Source organism: Canis lupus, chromosome 11 (genome assembly GCF_048164855.1).
Source record: "Canis lupus baileyi chromosome 11, mCanLup2.hap1, whole genome shotgun sequence".
NCBI classification, from domain to species: Eukaryota; Metazoa; Chordata; class Mammalia; order Carnivora; family Canidae; genus Canis; species Canis lupus.
In genome coordinates this window covers 50,632,746-50,651,279 of record NC_132848.1, presented here as the reverse complement: position 1 = coordinate 50,651,279, position 18,534 = coordinate 50,632,746, and the positions used below count along the sequence as shown (strand labels likewise).

The following is an 18,534-nucleotide window of genomic DNA, read 5'->3' as shown; positions in this document are numbered from 1 at the left end:
CAACACATTCTGGGGACATTTCAAACTTAATTATGGCAGTGCCTTTCAGGGTAGAGAAGTGTGACTTCCCTTCTTGGCTGTCTCATGGTGATTCTGATGGGTACTCCTTCCCTTTCTGTGAATTACTGCTCTAGAGCCTGGGAGCCTCTGCTGGCTCCTAATACTACTTCCCAGTCTGGGACTGTCTGCACGTTACCTTTTTCTTCAGAGGAGTTTTTTTTCCCCCCGTGTTGTCTCTTCTATAACCTATTAGTGGAACATCAGCAGGAATTTTTAATTATGATTTTTCTTTTCTCTGGCCCACTAAGGAATAAAATGTTGCCTCAGAGCTTTCTTTTCATTCTTGTTCTTGAACTAAACCGTGTATAATTAGGCTCCTTTATATACCATCTTTATCTTTATTCACTTAGGTCTACAAAGACATGTTTTTTTGAAACTTTTTCTCCCTACTCCACTCCCACACAAGGACATGTTTTAAAAGGATGGATCATAGACCATCTGCATCAGATTCACCTGAAAGCTTTCCTAAAATGCAGACACCTTGTTTAGTTTCAGTCCAGACTCCTAGGGGCAGGTGGATGTGTTTCCTTTCCTTTCACTAACACTTAGAAGCTTATTTCTCTGCTGTGAACATAGATCTGCCTCTAGTGGACGGTGAACAGGAGGGAGGGAAGAGGGTTTCAGAGACCATGAAGTCTCTTGAGATGCAGAGATAAATTCTTCAAGGTTTAGGGCTACTTACCCTATGACACTTTGCTTCACACCCATCTCCTAATCTGTGTAACGGAGAAGGAGATGAAATGGTCCTTCCTTAGCCCATTATCTCTTGGTTTCAAGTAATGGAAACCTACTTGTAATGAACTGAAACAGAAAAGAGTTTATTACCAGGGACACAGAGGTCTTTCAGAGAATGGAAGGGACAAAGTGTGGTCAAGTCTCCCAAAGGCCTTGAGCCAGAAATTGGAAAACCATGAGGACTTGAAGGCACTTTTTCAGTTTTTTTTTTTCTTTTCAGTTCCAAGCATTGTTTTCTCCTCCTCCTTCTTATTGGGAGTGATTTTTGACAGCTCAAACAAGCCTGTTCTTGGAATATGGCACACCTTACTTGTGAGTTAGGAAAAATGGTTAAACTACAGCTGTTATTTTGGTTGAGCAACCTGACAACTAGTAAGCTCAGCATTTTCTAGATGGGTTTAGGGGTTGCCCGGGGAACTTTGGGTATGATTTTTATATGTTTTGTTGTTGATGTTGTTGTTGTTGTTGTTTTTATAACCAGAGGTAGTCATCCTTGTTAAACCTGAATTACTTTTTTAGACTATTCTTGTGGTATATGTGGATTTCTTTTCCTTTCCTTTCTTACTCCCCCATAGACAGCAGAGAGTAATTTTATTTTGGCACTGCATTCCTATTTCCAAACATGGTTGACAACAGTGGCAGGTGTAGGAGAGAAGAGTGAGAGTCACCAGTGCAGAGTCCGACAGTCAGGAAGGCCTCTAGCCTTTGGATGACCAGTCATTCAAACACCTGTGATAGGCATATTATCTGCCACAAAATATGTGGCCAAGTTCTTTGGGGAAATCCTGAAAGATACCTAGTTAGGAAGAAATTGTTGATGGAAATTAATTGTAAAGAGATTATTAATCATTACTAATTGATCAAGTGGGAAATGTCACTTATATTTCCTTCATGTTCCGCATGGCCCCTTGCTGCTTTCACAGTGTGTTATTGAACTCTGAAAAGTCTATTGCTTTTTCAGGAATATCACCATCTTGTTTGGGAAGGGAATACAGTTCCCTAAAATACTTTAGTACTTAAGTTTTTTATAGATTTTATTTATTTTTATTTATTTATTTTTTTGGGATGAAAAAATTTATATTTAGATTTAGCCAGCTGGACTCAGTTTAGATGATCCCAATTTTTTTGGCAACATCCAAAGCATCATAGTCAGGAGCCGGTTGAACAAGAGGAGCCTTCTTCTCTCCATCAGGCCTGATCAGGGTGTTGACCTTCACATCAGTGTCATAGAACTTCTTTACAGCCTGTTTTATCCACTGCTTATTGGCCTTGACATCCACAGGGAAGTGTGTTGTTGTCTTCTATTTTCTTGATGGCTGACTCGGTAGTCAGAGGGAGTTTGATGATGGCATAGTGATCAAACTTATTTCTCCTGGGGGCACCCTTTTGAGACTGTGTGGGCTGCTTTCAGAGATGCAGTGTTGGTTGTTGGAATGTAGGGGACATGCAGATCTTTTTTTGTGATTGTGAATGCCTTTCAGCACCACTTTCTTGGCCTTCAAAGCCTTTGCTTTGGCTTTGGCTTTGGCTTTGGGAGGGGCAGGGGCTTTGTTCTTCACCTTCAGTGCCATCTTCATGAAAGGGCTAGACTTTATGCATAAACGTACTTTGTGGCCATTTCTTAATCAGGCTTTGGGAATTTCCAGATCCCTTGAACGGAGGCAACCTATTCTTCAGCCCTTTCCCCCACACTGCAAATGTGTGGTCATTATCAGAAACTAATTTTCATTAAAGAACATTATATAATTATGCAAATACCATGACCTTCTTTAGAATTTGAAGAGGTAACTAGCTACAATCAGTTTTTAGAAAATTAAATGCTTCAAAATGGTGATTGCTGTTATAGTCTTTTTATTTTGAGGGGCCTGGGAGTATGGGAGTAGAGTAGCCACATATAATATGTTAGTAAAGTTTGCTAAATTAGGGAGGAAAAGCAAGCAAAGCCTTCTTTATTAGCTATTTTTCTTGCAAGAGATAATGGGAAATGATATGGGTGAAGAGGACCATGGGATAACAAAATTGGGGAAAGAAGTGAGATGGAAAGGGGGTTTGAGTATCTCTGAGTTGGCTTTCTCACTGTATTTCCGCATATAAGCACACACCACCCATTAACAGGTTACCTGTTTGTTCCAGGAGGGATTAAGTTAAAACAATTGGATTAGCCGTTTTTGTTTCTTTGATTTAGCTGGTATTTGTTATGGGCGCTTTAAAATACCTATTTTTGAAATATATATACTTAAGTGTATAGCTCATGAATGTTTGAAAATAACAAGCTTCCAGATCAAGAAACAGAACCTTACCCAGTACCCAACGAGCCCCTTTTATATGGTTTTCCAATCTCCTGTCCCCTTTCCTGTAACCACCCTTCTGACTTCTAACAGCATAGTTTTTCCTTTGCAGTCTTTAAGGAAGCTTCTGTGTGATAAATTAAGTGATATAATAAATAGGCAGGAGTAAAGAGAACAGCAGGAATCAAAAGCTTTTCATAAAGGAGGTGTTCAACTGCTGATTGGGAAATGATTTTGAGTAGAAAATTTTCTCTCAAGTCTACTCATTAGAATTCTAATGAGTAGAACTTAATTTAGGTGTTCTTTTAAAACATAGATGCTGCCAGGACGATTAAGGCTATAGTTTGTTGATACCCAGATATTTTCTTTTTTAATTCAGGAAATGGGAATATAGATTGGAAAAATAAATCTCAGGATACTTTGGGAGAAGGCCATTTTGTTAGAAGTTTTAGACACCAGAGGGCAGTATAAAGGAACGGTTTTATCTGCAGTTGATTCAGGAAGAGAAGTGAGGCTATTTGATTAATTTGTATTTTTGTCCCCCAAAATATCATCTTGCTTTGCACACAAATCAGATTTTTGAAAAGGTAATGTAGCTTGTAGACTTTGGGCGATTCATTTAGCTTTTTTGGGCCTCAGTTTTTCTTTCTATAAAATGGGAGTAATAACTGTCTCATGTAGTTTGAGTTAATTCTGAATATGTGAAAGTGTTGAGAACATAATAAGCTCTATACAAATGTTAGCTTGAAACAAGTCACAAAAAGTGCCTCTCATATTTAAGTGTTAGAATTGAAAAAAATCCTGAGACCGCCTTCTTTTTTACTTTACTCTCATTCCTAACCAGTTAAGTATAAATATTATTAAAGTAATAAATGTGAGTAGTTTCAAAATAAAAACTATGATAGTTCTCTGCCTTACCCTTACCCATCCCTGAGGTTTGATCTCTACTTTCAACTCTTTCAGTTACATCTTTGTTGATTGCCTCATTTTTCTAAAACACAGATTTCTGGGCCCTAACCCAGAGGTGGTTCTTCAGTGGATCTGGGTGGGGCTCAATAATTTGCATTTCTGGCAAGTTCCCAGGTGCTGCTTATGCTACTGGTTTGGGGACCACACATTGTGAGCCACTTTCTCTAGTCCACAGATTTCACTGACTCATAAAATGTCACAGGGGTTTGTACAGGGAGGTTGGCTCAACAGCTGAAATTAAGTAATAAGCAGATCATCACTGAGTGGCTCAATATTGAGTATAAGTTCAAACTCTACCTGGAATCCAACCATCTAGCTTCATCCACCTTTCCATTTCTCACCTCATCTTAACACCCTTTGTACATTTTAGCATTGCTGAATTTACAGGAATTTAAAAAACGTGCAGTAGTTTCTCATTAGTGCCTTTTGACATGCCGTTCTTTCTTCATGGAATTCCTGCCCCTATCTGGCTGCCTGAAGATACACCTTCATTCTCTTTGTTGCTTTTCCATTGCTGCAGAATTAGATGTTTGTATCTCCCATGTGCTCTTAAAATAATCTACATGTGCTTCTGTCAGAGTACAGATCACTATATATATATATATATATATATATATATATATATATTTTTTTTTTTTTTTTAAGATTTTATTTATTTATTCATGAGAGACACAGAGAGAGAAAGAGGCAAAGACACAGGCAGGGGGAGAAGCAGGCTCCATGCAGGGAGCCCAACGTGGGACTTGATCCCGGGTCTCCAGGATCACACCCTGGGCCAAAGGCAGGCGCTAAACCGCTGATCCACCCAGGGCTGTCCTAGATCACAATATATTTTAACTACTCATCTGTCTGTTTTCTTTCTAGCTTATAAGCTCCTTGGGAAGAGGGACTTGTCATTTTACATTTGATTTTCACTGGCTTGGTATGGTTAATGGCACATAATAAGAGCTAAAATAAACAGTTGACCAAATTAAGACAGAAGGAATTAGATGATTTGGAGGCCCAAAACTGGAGACTACTTATACGGAGTTTTGTTATGTTTAATTTCATGGAGCAGCATCTATATAAATCTAAATATAAATCTATATAAATCTATATAAGCAGCAGTGTACACTTCCTTAACACATATGATGCTTCTGGATTTGTTAAGACCTAGTTCAACCCAAATTTGGATCTTGGGCTATGGGGGGGCCTTTTCAGTTAATAGTAGCTGAGGTAGTTTAGAATAGTGGGAACCCGTAGGTTCCTGTAACAATCACACAAAATGATGAGCATTTTAGTCATTTTTCATTTCTTACATCTGTCTTTTAGAATCTGGCCTATCTTTCAAGGGCCAGCTGAAATGCTACCCCTGTAGGAAGCCTTCCTTGATAACCCCCGGGAGACTTTTCTCTGAAAACAGTCTATCATTGGCACATCCTATTTTATTTGTACTTATTTGCATTGACATTTGCCTTCTCTTCTAGATTGTTTACTCCTTTAAGACAGTACAGCTTAGAATCACACTTAGGAAGGGATTTTAAAACTAGGTCGCAGTGGTTGGACTTTTACCAGCAGGTTGGTAAGAGTCATTGGGGGCTTGTGTTCAGAAGAAGAAAAAAAGAAAAAAAAATACTCAATTTATTATATCTGTGTTTTAGAAACATAATCAGGAGTAATGTAGAGAGGCTGGGTGGAAAGTATAGAAAACAAAACTGCTCTGTGGTTCAGATAAAAGATGATATTAACAGAAAGGGAACTTGAGGGGAAAGAACAGACATGTTAGAAGTTCAGTTTGCTTCCTTGGGGGCAGATTAGATGGTCGTGATAGGGAACACACAGTGATACTGAGAACTTACTAGAATGTTTAAGCATTGAAGGATATTTCTTAACCTCTAACAGAAGTTTGATCAGTGCACTGATACAGTCTTTCCATGATTCTCTTAGCACTGCCATCCTCAGCTTCAGGAGTCTACATGTACAAACCGTGTTTCTCTAGAAGAAATTGTACCTGGGTCCAGAGTTTCAACCCAAGTCTTGAGCTTCATGCTGACTGGACCAATTTTTCTGACCATACTCTGGCACTTAATTATAAAACAACTGAATACTGAACAAAATGCTGTGGAGGTGGAGTTGAGGTCAAGTACCCTCAAGGGACATAGCTGCTATCTAATGGAAAGTTGGAGTTGAAGGAGATAGCTGTAATATCCCTGATGGTTTCTGTGGTAGAAAATGATGTTGGCTGGAGTAAGAAATAGGATGAGGTATAGGTTTGAGAAAATACTGATGAGTCTGATTTTGTCAGGGTCAGGGAAGATAACAACTAAGATCAGAATTTCTGAATGAGGGAGCCTCAGGAATGCCTTTAAAGAGAGAAGCAACTGGACATGTTCTAGGAAACTAAGAGAAAGTCATTGGGGCTGGTTTCCAATGAGGGGAAGACTGGATAAGATGAGATTGATAAGAGGCTGATTTTTTGGGTCATGGTAAGGAGTTTAGATTCTAAATGCAATGGGAAATCATTGAAAGGTTTTGATCAGTCAAGTGACATGATCCAGTATACATTTTTTCTTCTTCTTCTTCTTCTTCTTCTTCTTTTTTTATATTTCTTTATTTTGGAGAGAGAGAGAGCGAGCAAGACAGCGTGTGCATAAGTCAGGGGGGGAGGAGTCAGAGAGAGTGGGAGACAGAGAATCTCAAGCTGACTCCCCAGTGAAGTGCCCAACTTGGGGCTCAATCTCATGATCCTGAGGTCATGACCTGAGCTGAAATCAAGAGTCAGACGCTTAACTAAGCCACCTAGGCACCTCTGAGTAACAATAAAAAAAAAAAAATCCGGGATCCCTGGGTGGCTCAGTGGTTTAGCACCACCTTCAGCCCAGGGTGTGATCCTGGAGTCCTGGGATCAAGTCCTGCGTCAGGCTCCCTGTATGGAGCCTGCTTCTCCCTCTGCCTGTGTCTCTGTCTCTCCCCCTCTGTCTGTCATGAATAAATAAATAAAATCTTTAAAAAAAATCCTTGTTGGTTCATGGAGACTAGAATAGATGGGATTGAATTGGATGCAAAAGGGAACTTTCCAGAACGCTCAGTGAGACGCAGAGGAGCGGCGGCTGCCTGAGCTGCGCCCAGCAACGCGCTCCTACCCGCTCCCCCACACCGGCTTCGGCCCTCTCACTGGCTGTAGAAAATGGTGAAAGAAACCACTTACTATGATGTTTTGGGGGTGAAACCCAATGCCACCCAGGAGGAATTGAAAAAGGCTTACAGAAAACTGGCCTTGAAGTACCACCCTGATAAGAATCCAAATGAAGGAGAGAAGTTTAAACAGATTTCTCAAGCTTATGAAGTGCTCTCTGATACAAAGAAAAGGGAATTATATGACAAAGGAGGAGAACAGGCAATTAAAGAAGGTGGAGCTGGTGGTGGTTTTGGCTTCCCCATGGACATCTTTGATATGTTTTTTGGAGGAGGAGGCAGGATGCAGAGAGAACGGAGAGGTAAAAATGTTGTACATCAGCTCTCAGTAACCTTAGAAGATGTATATAATGGTGCAACAAGAAAACTAGCTCTGCAAAAGAATGTGATTTGCGATAAATGTGAAGGCCGAGGTGGTAAGAAAGGAGCAGTCGAATGTTGTCCCAATTGCCGAGGTACTGGAATACAAATAAGAATTCATCAGATAGGACCTGGAATGGTTCAGCAAATTCAATCTGTGTGCATGGATCAGGGCCATGGGGAACGGATCAGTCCTAAAGATAGATGTAAAAGCTGCAACGGAAGGAAGATAGTTCGAGAGAAGAAGATTCTAGAAGTGCATATTGACAAAGGCATGAAAGATGGCCAGAAGATAACATTCCATGGTGAGGGAGACCAAGAACCAGGACTGGAACCAGGAGATATTATCATTGTTTTAGATCAGAAGGACCATGCTGTTTTTACTCGACGAGGAGAAGATCTTTTCATGTGTATGGATATACAGCTGGTTGAAGCCCTGTGTGGCTTTCAAAAGCCAATATCTACTCTTGACAGCCGAACCATCGTCATCACCTCTCATCCAGGTCAGATTGTCAAGCATGGGGATATCAAGTGTGTGCTAAATGAAGGCATGCCAATTTATCATAGACCATATGAGAAGGGTCACCTAATCATGGAATTTAAGGTAAACTTCCCCAAGAACGACTTTCTCTCTCCTGATAAACAAAAACTCCTACCTGAGAGGAAGGAAGTAGAAGAGACTGATGAAATGGACCAGGTAGAACTTGTGGACTTTGATCCCAATCAGGAGAGACGGCGCCATTACAATGGGGAAGCATATGAGGATGATGAACATCATCCTAGGGGTGGTGTTCAGTGTCAGACTTCTTAATGGGGCTGGTGAATAACACTGCTGCTGGCATTTTATATGCAGTAGTGGATGAGTGAAGGACTATAATCATAGCTCACTACTTGCTATTGTTTTTGTTTTAATATTCAACTATAGTAGTGTTTTAAAAGCTAAATGAAGAATAAACTCAAATATAAAAGCTCTGAAAAAAAAAAAAGAATTGGATGCAAGAATAGTTACAGGCTATTGAGTAATCCTGGTTGATCTAGATAGGTGTAGGGAGGAAGAAATGAACAGGAGTGATAGGACTACAGAAATATTTTGCGGTTGGGTGAATTAATTCTTTTGATAGAGTGGCTTTAAGAGTTGAAGGAAATGAAAGGGTTAGACTCTTAGTTTTCTGGCTTGAACTGCTGTTTGGACATAATAACGGGGAACACTGGAGGAGGAATAAGTCTGAGAGGAAGATCACTTTGCAAAGCCATTTGAGATGCCCATTATGTTTTCAAGAGAATATGTCAGGTAGTTATCTAAATGAGTCTGGAGCTCATGTGGAAGGCAGCCAGGGCTGGAGATGTGAAGTTGGCATTCTCACTCACCGGAGAGAGGGTATCAATGCATCAAAATGGTAATAAAATATAGGCCTCGGAATTTAAGATGCCCAGAAGAATGAGCATATCCTCCTTGGATAGTCTCTGGATTTCAGCCTTTTATTTCATCTGTAGTTTTGAAATTCATTCTATTCTATATATTAACTTGATTTTGTTAATTAGTTGATTATGATAATTCTTTAATAATTTTTCTGGGTTTTTATTACCCTTCAGTTTTGACTGATCTTGGGCATCAAAATTGAGATAGTAATAAAATTTGTGCCTTTTGTGCTATACTTTGAAAAATCTGCTTAGGTTTTGAGAACAGTTACTGAGATTGCATTTCCTTCTTTCTCTTCTTGAGGCTGACTTCTTTACCTTTCTGCTTACATGTACCTTCTCCTGAAACCCATAGATTTATTTTATTAAAAAGACTTAATTATTTCAAATATGTAGTATATGTGTATGATATTAAAATCAAAAGATCACAGGAATCTTCCTATCCTCATTCAGCCAGTGTTCTTAGTAAGCAATGTTCCTAGGTTTTGTGAGTCATTCCATTTCAGTTTACATGGTATTCTACTCTTATCATATCATGATTTATTTACCAGTTTCCCATTATAGACTTAGGTTTTTGCTCACTTTTATTATACTGCAAAAAGTTCTTCAAAAAATATCGCTATAAATAATATCATTTCCCAAGGGTATGAATACATCAGGAGTGGAATTGCTGGGTCAAAGAGTTTATGTATTATAAATTTTGATAGATATTGCCAAACTGTTCTTCCTCTAGTGGATGGACCATTGCATTTTCTCACTAGCAGTGAGACAACAGTGTCATGTGTTGACATGTCAATGAGTTACTAACTCCTTGATCTTTACTGCTAACTCTTGAGAGGGGAAAAATGTGTCTTATTGAGCCTTGTAGAACTTGAATGATTATACAGTGGCTTTATTGGATTTTACTGAATTACTATTTTGATTGTCAGTACATATATGTATTTTTTTAAACCACAGAAAGTAGTTTCTAAGTGACTGGAGAACATTATCTGATTCTATATTTGAACCATACATTACAGTATAGATGTTTAATTTTCAGGATTTTAAATCACTATCCTTAATTTGCAGGTTTTATCTGAGAGAACTAATATTGAACTTTGGGTATGTGCCAACATTATTCGTCTCTTTAATGATGATAACACAATTCCCTTCATTATACGGTATCGAAAAGAGCTTATTAATAACCTTGATGCTGATTCCTTGAGAGAAGTTCGACAAACCCTAGAGGAGCTCCGGTAAGAAACCTGGGAAGAACCTACTGTGAGGGGAAAGAGGCCATGTGAGCTAGGGAGGAGAAACAGTGAAGAAATGAATGACAGCATATTTCAACAGTTCCATTGTTTTGTTTTCTTGAATTATTATAATCTGAATATAGTTGCCTTCTGACAGAGGAAGTCAGCTCCATTTTATTTCTTTAGGTGTATACAGAGTCCCTCTGCTGGAGTGTTTATGCATAGCTTGGGGCATACATGGGCAGAAAGGAGGTTTGCATTAAAAGTATGTGCCTAAGAGTTTGACCATTATATTCTTTCATAGAATTGGTTGTGCATATGGCAAAGGAAAGAAACTGAGAAAAATGCATTTTAGTCTGAATCTTCAACAGCTTATTGTAAAACTATCCTCTTAATATTATGAAGTCCTAAAATGAAGAGTTTTTTGGTGTATACAATTTGGAGGGAAATATGTATATTTCCTTTTTCTAACCTTTTAAAGGGCATGATATTTTGATATTAGTGGGTCTTAAGTTTTGTGTGGCCATAGAATGAAAAGCACCCTTCCAAAAATTATTCTTCTGGACTTACTGTAATAATTTAGAAATAAGCATGCAAAGACTATATTATATTTTTCAGTAGAGTTTATTAAAACACTCTTCACCATTCATGCATTTATTGCACATCTCCTACAAGCCAAGCACTGTGTTGTTAACATGTTTGTTTTTCAACTTTATGACAAGGATCTGATTAAAATTGAATATAATCTTACCTTCAAGCCATTCTCAAAGTGCTAAAAGTTATTTTTACAAGCAGCCTAATAATCTTCCTATGATTTTGGCGGGAACCTGCATCTTACTAGCATTTCTACACCTTTTGTTAAAGTTCTTTTAGTCCAGGAGTATTAAAATGCTAATAAGTGGAGAGTTAAAGTTCACTGAGAGGCAAAATCAATTAACCAACCCAGAAGCATAAATGACTAGGTTATCAAGTAGATTCAGAATCAAGCCTTCCAGGGCCAGGTTAGTAATGAGCATCAAGGGATACAAACTGTAGATCCTAACCCCTAAGAGGAGTGGCATCTACTCCAGCTGATTACTGACATCAGGCTTGTCTACCCAGCTTGCCAGCTTATCCTATTTTTTAAAAGAACCCGGCAATTTGAGTTATTATATAAAAATTTTCTGGGCTAGATGAAATCACCTACAGGCCACATGTTGAAGGCCAGTAGTTTATGAATTCTGAAGTAAGCTTTCTATCTGGTTGAAGGCAAGCTAATGAAGAAAATGTGAGGATTTAGGGATCTGAAAATGAGGAAAGTGTCACAAACGAACAAGAATAGTCTATTTAAAAATTAATGATAATCTGGAAGGAGCCTCCGTGTCCATTGAAAGATGAATGGATAAAGAAGTTGTGGTCTATATATACAATGGAATATTAGCCATTAGAAACAACAAATACCCACCATTTGCTTCAACGTGGATAGAACTGGAGGGTATTATGCTGAATGAAGTAAGTCAATTGGAGAAGACAAACATTATATGGTGTCATTCATTCGGGGAATATAAAAAATAGTGAAAGGGATTATAGGGGAAAGGAGAGGAAATGAGTGGGAAATATCAGAAAGGGTGACGGAACATGAGAGACCCCTAACTCTGGGAAACAAACAAGGGGTAGTGGAGGGGAGGTGAGTAGAGGGACGAGGTGACTGGGTAACGGGGACTGAGGGGGGCACTTGATGGGATGAGCACTGGGTGTTATGCTGTATGTTGGCAAATTGAACTCCAATAAAAAAATATACAAAAAAATTAATATAATATTTGGTTGTATGGAAGACAAATAGAAGCTTTATGTGCAGGTTATTATTATTTTCTTTTTCTATAAAAAAACACTTTTGCAAATGAGTTCATTCCCTGGGTGTCTATTAATTGTGAAATACATTGAATATTAGTGGAGGAAATTTCTCCAACTAAGTGGGAATATTGACTGGGGCTTGAAGACCTTTAGTATACCATACAGAGATTTGGTAATGAGGTATAGTCTCTATTTTTCCTTAAGCTCAGCATTTTCTATAACTAAAGCATTGGTTTTTAATCTGTTAATTGCTAGCTATAAAGGAGTAGTGAAGTTAATGTAATGGGTCATTACCACTTTAACAAAAATTAAATAGACAATAGAAAATGTAAGAGTGTAGTTTATGTAGTAAAGGTAAATATTGTCTCATGAAACTGTTTATGTTTATGTAACTGTTTATTATACATATTTATATGTACATATAATTTTTATATATAAAATTATATATGTGTATATGTGTACTAGGTTGCAAAGTAAAAAACACTTTTTACTGAGGGTCACTAAAAATGTGAATAAAAGAGGTTGATCATGGATAGTAGGAAAAGCTTCCATATTTTCTCTAAAGATGCCTTTCCTCTTCTGTATATACAGGCCAATAGGACATTGGCCTCTTGTCAAAATGACCCTAGTGTGATTCAGCCCCTGAAAACAGTCTTGGACTACCAGGAATGTAAAAGATACACAGGTTGTAATCTGTTACTGCATAAGCTTCCTCTTTAATTTATAATCTTCTATCTTTTTTTTTCTTTTTTTATAAGTATATTTATTTTTTTTTCCTTATCAATCATTTCTAATAATCTATATTTTTGTCTAACTTTCCCCCATCACTTTAGCAAATCTTATTAGGCAGATGCTATGTAGTAAAGTAGGATGAGAGGCCTTAGATATAACGGGATTTTGTTCACAACACAGAATCATCTGAAAGTGGTGGGGTGACTGTGCCCTTGCCCCTACCTATGCATTGTTTCCTGGAATCAGCTTTTCTCAGTGAAATCCTGGCTCTCTCCATTGGAGAATGTATTTAGAAATGAGTTATGGGTGCTAGGTGTGTTGGTCCAGAGTAGTGATACCCAGTAGCAATGAGCACATCTAGCACCCATAACTTGGTTTTTGGTTACTATTTGCCTGATTCCAGGGCTGGGGCAAGGAAAGTAAAAGCCTTGAATATCTTGTGCCAGAAAATAAAGAAATGTTCAAAGAATGATGGAAATATGTCAAAAGAACACAGAAACTAACTTGGAGTGGTTACTTCTGGTCAAACTTGTAATAATTTGAGCCTGAAAATAAGTGTTACTAATGGATTATAATCATTAAATAAAATTAAAAAAATCATGAGTCTGTGGTGATATAAATAAAACAGCAAGTAAATTGGAAGTTTAATAAGGAATGGGATAGTTTTAGAGTACCTTTCCACAAAATAATTACACAGGAATAGAGTGCCTGCATCATGGAGAAATCCAAACACACTATCAAATAATCTAAGGTAATGAGTGATAGTACAAGTGAAAATCATTTCATATCACTTTTCACCTAAAAGATGCAATGATAAGAATACAGCATTACTTCTATAACAGAGAAACATCAGAGGAACTCAAACTGTAGGACATTCTACAAAATAACTGGCCTGTAACATTCTAAAGTATCAAGGCTTTGAGAATCAAGGAGAGACTGAAATAATGTTTCAGCTTGAAGGGCACCATAGACACATGGCAATTATATACAACCGACTCTTAACAGAATTCTCCATCAAGGATATTATTGAAACAATTGGTGAAACTTAAGTGAGACCTGAGGGTTAGAATATAGTAATATATCTATATCCATTACCTGATTTTAATGGCTATATTGTTATATAGGAGGAGATTCTTGTTTACAGAAAAATATATACTAAATTATTTGGGTAATGGTAACTTATTCTTAAATGGTTCAGAGGGGAAAAGAATGTTTTATGTTACCTACCACTTTTCTGTAAGTTTGAGATAACTTCAAAAAGGAAGTTTTGACACATAAGTCTAGTATTTTACAGAAGGTCTTTATTTTCAGGGCTGTTGCAAAGAAGGTTCATAGTACAATCCAAAAAATTAAGAAGGAAGGGAAGATGTCCGAGTGCTTGTTAAAAGCTTTGCTGAATTGTAAAACTTTTGAAGAACTAGAACATGTGGTAAGTAACTCTTTGAATCTTTTAATATAATACCTACCTAGGTATGTTAGGATTTGTCTCTTTTTATAGTTAAAAAAGATCTGGAAATAAAAAGCTAAAATCATCAGCCACCATTATTTAATTCAATACAGTGCAACAATATCAGATGCTTTTTTGTGTAGTTTGCTAAGATAAATAATACATAATCCATGTCTCCAAGGCATTCCCAGTTGAGTCAGGGGACAAAGGAGAGTATGTTATGGAATTGAGAACCCTAAAGGGGAGTGCTGAGGTGGAAACCTGGCTGTAAGGGTCTTCAGCATGTAGTTGGTATTGAAAGCCATGAGAATGGAACTCACTCAGGGAGAGCTTGTGGGTAAGCAAGTCCGGAGAGACCATTAAGGAACACTAACTTTTGAAGCATGGGTGGTGGAAGGGAGAGCAGAAGACAGGGAAAGAATGGTCAGGGAAGTAGGAGGAGAATCAGGAGATGATGATACCATGGAAGACAATAGGGAAGAAAATCTTAGAAGAAGGTAATGGTCAATAGTTAAGTGAATAAATGTAGCAAGGAGCTTTGGCAAGATAAGGACTGAAAAATGTATATTTGGTAATTAGAGGATCATTGTGCTTCTTTATGATACCACTCTCAGCAAGGTGTGGGAAGAGAAGCCTAATGGCTCGGATTGAAGAGTGAATGTGTTTAAAGCCGCAGAAGCATTATGTATCAGCAGCTATTAGAGGAGCTCGCTTGGGTTGAGGAGAGTACCTCATAGTCCTTGCAGTCCAGGCACTGAATTTTTAAAATGAGTAAATACAAATGACTAATATGAAATAAATAGAAAAGTATAAAGAATCAGATAAGGAACAACCATCTTCGTATAGCTAGTAATCTCAGGTTTGTATTAATTCATCTCTGAAGGGAAAGGAAAGGATTGAGCAAAGGATATCTTTAGCATTCCTACCATGTCTTCTGATTTTATGTTTCAATTTGACTTTTGCTTTTTAAAACTGAATGATATGGTATATTTTCTGACTTTTTTTTCTAGTCAGCTCCATATAAAACTGGGAGCAAAGGCACCAAAGCCCAGAGAGCAAAGCAGTTGGGATTAGAAGGAGCAGCCAAAACACTGCTTGAGAATCCAGGGGAGCTCAGTCTGCTGTCTTATATTAGACCCAATGTAAAAGGTACTGGCTTTACTTCAAGAGATCATCTCTGTTTCTTCTTCCTTTTTGAAAACTATGTTTAAAAAATTGTTTTACTAAGTAATGACTATGTAAAAGAATATTATAGCATAAAAAGAATAAGTCATTCTAATAAAACAAATCCCCATATATCTCCTGCTTAGCCATTCAGCTTCCTCTTTTGATGAAGTACCTGTTCTAGTCTTTTGCCCATTTTTATTGTGTTGTTTCTTCTATTTTTATTAATTTATAAGTCTTTTTAAAGATATTCTTTCTTAGTTATATGTATTACAATTTTTTTCTCCCAGTTTGTTACTTCTTTTCACTTTCTTTATGCTGTCTAATAAATAAAAAGAAAATAAAATAGAAGGTCTTAGTTTCATTATAGTTAATTTATTAATTCTTTTAATTTTCCTAATTTTTTTCCTAAGGTGCTTGCTTTTTTTTTCTTTTTAATGAAATTTCTTCATGTCCCAAAGTTACAAAAAGTGTCTTATGTTGTCTTTTATTTTTTTTTTTTTAATTTTTATTTATTTACAATAGTCACACAGAGAGAGAGAGAGAGAGAGAGAGAGAGAGGCAGAGACACAGGCAGAGGGAGAAGCAGGCTCCAAGCACCGGGAGCCCGACGTGGGATTCGATCCCGCGTCTCCAGGATCGCGCCCTGGGCCAAAGGCAGGCGCCAAACCGCTGCGCCACCCAGGGATCCCTTATGTTGTCTTTTAAAATTTTTACTCTATTTCTAAAAATTTAATTATACAAATAATACCTATTTTTTTTAAAGAATTTTAACGGTTCTGACATACATTATTTATAAAGTGAAGTCCTGCTTCTACACTTCTACTCTCCAGGAATTAAGGGTCTTTTTCTGAAGTGTATCTTCCTATGCTTTCATATATATATGTATATAAGAAGGAGAGTGAGCAGGGAAGAGGGCAGGGGAGAGAGAATTTCTTTCTTTCTTTTTTTAAATTTAAATTCAATTAATTAACAAATAATGTATTATTGGTTTCAGAGGTAGAGGTCAGTGATTCATCAGTCTTCTATAACACCTGGTGCTCATTACATCACATGCCCTCCTTAATATCCATCATTCAGTTATCCCATCTCTGCACCCCCTCCCCTCCAGTGACCCTCAGTTTATTTCCTATGATTAAGAGTCTTTTATGGTTTGCTCCCTCTCTGATTTCATCTTGTTTTATTTTTTCTCTCTTCCCCTATGATTCTCTTGTTTCTTTATTTTATTTTTTTGTTTATTTGCAACAGAGAGAGAGAGAGAGAGATGAGTGGAGGTAAAGGGGCAGAGGGAGAGGAAGACGAGAAGCAGACTCCTCACTGAGCAGGGAGCCCAATGCAGGGCTGGATCTCAGGATATTGGGATCATGACCCAAGCCGAAAGCAAATGACTAACTAACTGAGCTACCCAGGTGTCTCTGCTTTGCTTCTTAAATTCCACATATGAGTGAGATCATATGATAATTGTCTTTCTCTGATTTATTTCACTTAGCATAATATCCTCTAATTCATCCATGTCATTGCAAATGGCAAGATTTCATTTTTTGATGGCTGAGTAGTAGTCCATTATATATAGAATATATCTTTATCTATTTATCTATTGATGGACATCTGGGCTCTTTCCATAGTTTGGCTATTGTGGACATAACTCCTATGAACATTGGAGTGCTGGTGCCCCTTTGGATCACTACTTTTGTATCTTTGGGGTGAATACCTAGTGCAATTGCTGGGTCATGGGGTAGATCTATTTTCGACTTTTTGGGGAACTCACATACATTTTCCATATACGCCAGCTTGCATTCCCACCAGCCGTGTTCAAGGGTTCCCATTTCTCCTCATCCTCAACATCTGTTGTTTCCTGACCTATTAATTATAGTCATTCTGTTTGGTATGAGGTAGTACCTCATTATGGTTTTGATTCCTATTTCCCTGATGTCAAGTTATGTGGAGCATTTTTTCATGTGTCTTAGCCATTTGTATGTCTTTGGAGGAATGTCTGTTCATTTCTCCTGCCCATTTCTTGATTGGATTATTTGTTCTTTGGGTGTTGAGTTTGTTAAGTTCTTTATAGATTTTGGATACTAGACCTTTGATATGTTATTTTCAAATATCTTCTCTCATTCTGTTGGTTGTCTTTTGGTTTTGTTGACTGTTTTTTGCTGTGCAAAAGCTTTTTATCTTGATGAAGTCCCAATAGTCAGTTGCACCCAAAACCATAAGATACCTAGGAATAAATCTCACCAAGGAGACTAAGGATCTATACTCAAAAAACTATTGAACACTCACGAAATAAATTGAAGAAGACACAAAGAGGTGGAAAATGTTCCATGCTCATAGATTGGAAGAACAAATACTGTTAAAATGTCTATGTTACCTAGAGCAATCGATATATTCAATGCAATCCCTATCAAAATACCATCAACCTATTTCACAGAATTGGAACAAATAACCTTAAAATTTGTATGAAACCAGAAAAGACCCTGAATAGCCAAAGGAATGTTGAAAAAGAAAACCAAAATGGATGGCATCACAATTCCTGACTTCAAGTTCTATTACAAAGCTGTAATTATCAAGACAGTAGGGTACTGGCAGAAAAACAGACATAGAGATCAATGGAACAGAATAGAGTATCCAGAAAAGGACTCTCACCTCTATGGTCAACTAATCTTTGACAAAGCAGGAAAGAATATCCAGTGGAAAAGAGACAGTCTCTTCAACAAATGGTGTTGGGAAAATTGGACAGCCACATGCAGAAGAATGAAACTGGATCATTTCCTCATACCATATACAAAGACAAACTCAAAATGGATGAAAGACCTAACTGTGAGACAGGAATCCATCAAAGTCCTAGAGGAGAACAGAGACAGCAATCTTTGCAACCTTGGCCACAGCAACTTCTTACTAGACATGTCTCCAAAGGCAAAAATGAATTATTGGGGAGAGAAGATTTTCTAAGAGAAACCCATGTAAAGTGACAACTGATACATGTCAAGATATATTGGTTTTATTGACAAGATAAGCCATAGAGGGAGAGCTCTTTGAGCAAGAGTGGCTTTTTACAGGAGTGCTCTGATAGGATAGGATGGGGAGATTGGTGCTCTCCTAATTCCTATGCTCATTTTAG

General features: G+C 37.6%; 1 protein-coding gene and 1 pseudogene across 1 annotated transcript in view; both read left to right on the top strand.

Moving 5' to 3' along the window:
• SRBD1 (S1 RNA binding domain 1) overlaps positions 1-18,534 on the top strand; it is a 189,737-nt gene that overhangs the window by 15,912 nt on the left and 155,291 nt on the right. Inside the window, exons 5-7 of the mRNA XM_072768227.1 lie at positions 10,074-10,240; positions 14,114-14,231; positions 15,260-15,398. Coding sequence (XP_072624328.1) covers positions 10,074-10,240; positions 14,114-14,231; positions 15,260-15,398 — 424 coding nt within the window. The remainder of the gene's footprint in view (positions 1-10,073; positions 10,241-14,113; positions 14,232-15,259; positions 15,399-18,534) is intronic.
• LOC140642291 (dnaJ homolog subfamily A member 1 pseudogene) lies at positions 7,185-8,565 on the top strand (annotated as a pseudogene).